The 1,824-nt window shown below is 38.0% G+C and overlaps 1 protein-coding gene across 1 annotated transcript; it reads right to left on the reverse strand.

Annotated features, from left to right (window-relative positions):
• Nucleotides 1-263: 263 nt before the first annotated feature.
• Nucleotides 264-714, reverse strand: LOC309820808 (small nuclear ribonucleoprotein E). The gene has a single exon (XM_082651815.1). The coding sequence runs from the start codon at nt 698-700 to the stop codon at nt 422-424; it is 279 nt and encodes a 92-aa protein (XP_082507941.1). The 5' UTR covers nt 701-714; the 3' UTR covers nt 264-421.
• Between the last annotated feature and the right edge of the window lie 1,110 nt (nt 715-1,824).

Here is a 1,824-nt window from a genome sequence, read left to right on the forward strand (position 1 = left end):
CAACTGTATCTCCAGCACCTAGAACAATATTTGACACATGGTAAGGGCTCAATGAGGATTTTTTGGGTGGATGGAAGGATGGATGGATGGATCAATAGATGAATGGGTAGATGGATACAAAGATGTATAGAAAGAAGGAAAGCTTTCCAGATGGGACCAAAGCAATATGGAACACTAATTTTCATTGTTTTGTACCAGCAGAGTTTATTGGCATTTGTAAGGTATTTCTGGAGTTATTCTGAACTAGAGAGGGAATATTTTTTTTTAATAAAAACAATCCCACAGCATTTATTGTCATCTGGTAATAACATAAAGGTGAGCAAAACAATATGAATAAATGCTTTAGAACTACACTTCTAACAAAGCACACCTAAAAAAACTGTATTGCCTTCTCAACAATTTCTCACTTCATTGATCATTTCTAGTTGGAGACACTTTGGAGCAGAGTAATGTTATCTCCTTTTAGCATGATCCGACCCAGTTGTTTTCTTGACTTTGTTTTAGAATGAATTTCTTCTGCATCATCTAATACGAGGTTCATATACTCATCAAAACCAATGATACAGCCCTCTATCCGCATATTCACTTGCTCATAAAGCCACACCTGAATCCGAGATCTATTTTGCAAGTATCTGAAGATGAGATTGATTGGCTGCACCATCACCTTCTGCACCTTCTGGCCCTGGCCTCGGTACGCCATGGTGGAAGCTCACAAAGACCCGAGAGGGAATATTTTAAATGAACTTGTATCTCTATATTCATTTCTTTGCTGCATATTTATTAACTGCCACACCTTGAAGGTTCAGCAATAAACAAGATAGACATGGTCCTCGCCATTAAGGAACTTACATTTGGAAATATATTCCAAGATTAGAAATATCTCCCAAGGTATTACAAGATATTAACAGAGTTAATATTGTTTTAATATATTACTACACTTTTCCTCTTTTGCATTTTCATACACAGGATACAAAATCTTGGAAGCAGTGAGCATAGTTAGGAGGCAATGGCAAGAATCCAGGCGAGAGATGATGGTACCTTGGACCAAGATGACAGTGATGGAGATGTAATTAAATTCGGGTGAGTGGATTTTGAATATTATTTGAAGATAGCCCAGATTTTCTGATGGATTGGATTTGAGGTGTGAGAAAGAAGAATCAAGGATGATTACATGGTTTCTAAGCTGAAAAGGTAGGAGGAGAGCTGGGGAAGACTGTGGCAGGAGCAGGAGTGAAACAAGAAGGTCAGTTGTCTGGACGTGGACAATGCTTTGGACCTTCCAAAGTCAGGATAAGACACAAATTGGTCCCGTGATTTAACAGCCCAGATACATTTTCAGCAAGTCTCCAGAAAATGGGAATTGATATAGTAATATTGGTAATGACAGAAATAGCCAAAAGATCGTTTATTATGTGCCAGGCACTATTCTAGTCACTTAAGCAAGTTCCTAGCTAGAAACTACATATCCTTTGGCTATGGGTATGACCATCACTAGGTTGGAGTCAATGGGATGTAAGTGAAAATGGTATGTATATAAATTCTGAATTGTCTCCAACTTGAAGACAAGCTGCTTTTCCTGGACTTTGGCTCTTATTTCCATGAGTAGGACTTTTATGAGCCAGCAACCCAGACTTCAACTTTGTAATCAATGGTGGGGCTACAAGATGAAAGGAATTCAAATTCCTAAAAGTTTGTGGAGCACAGCTACCCGCTGTTCTAAATTGGCCTGTTACATTAGAGATAAATAAGCTTCTCTTTGAGATTGTTGGATCTCCTTTTTTTCTAGGAATATAGCATTTACTCAATTAATATGCACAGTTTTCT

The sequence above is a fragment of the Grampus griseus genome (assembly GCF_964374135.1).
Source record: "Grampus griseus genome assembly, chromosome: 3".
Classification (NCBI taxonomy): domain Eukaryota; kingdom Metazoa; phylum Chordata; class Mammalia; order Artiodactyla; family Delphinidae; genus Grampus; species Grampus griseus.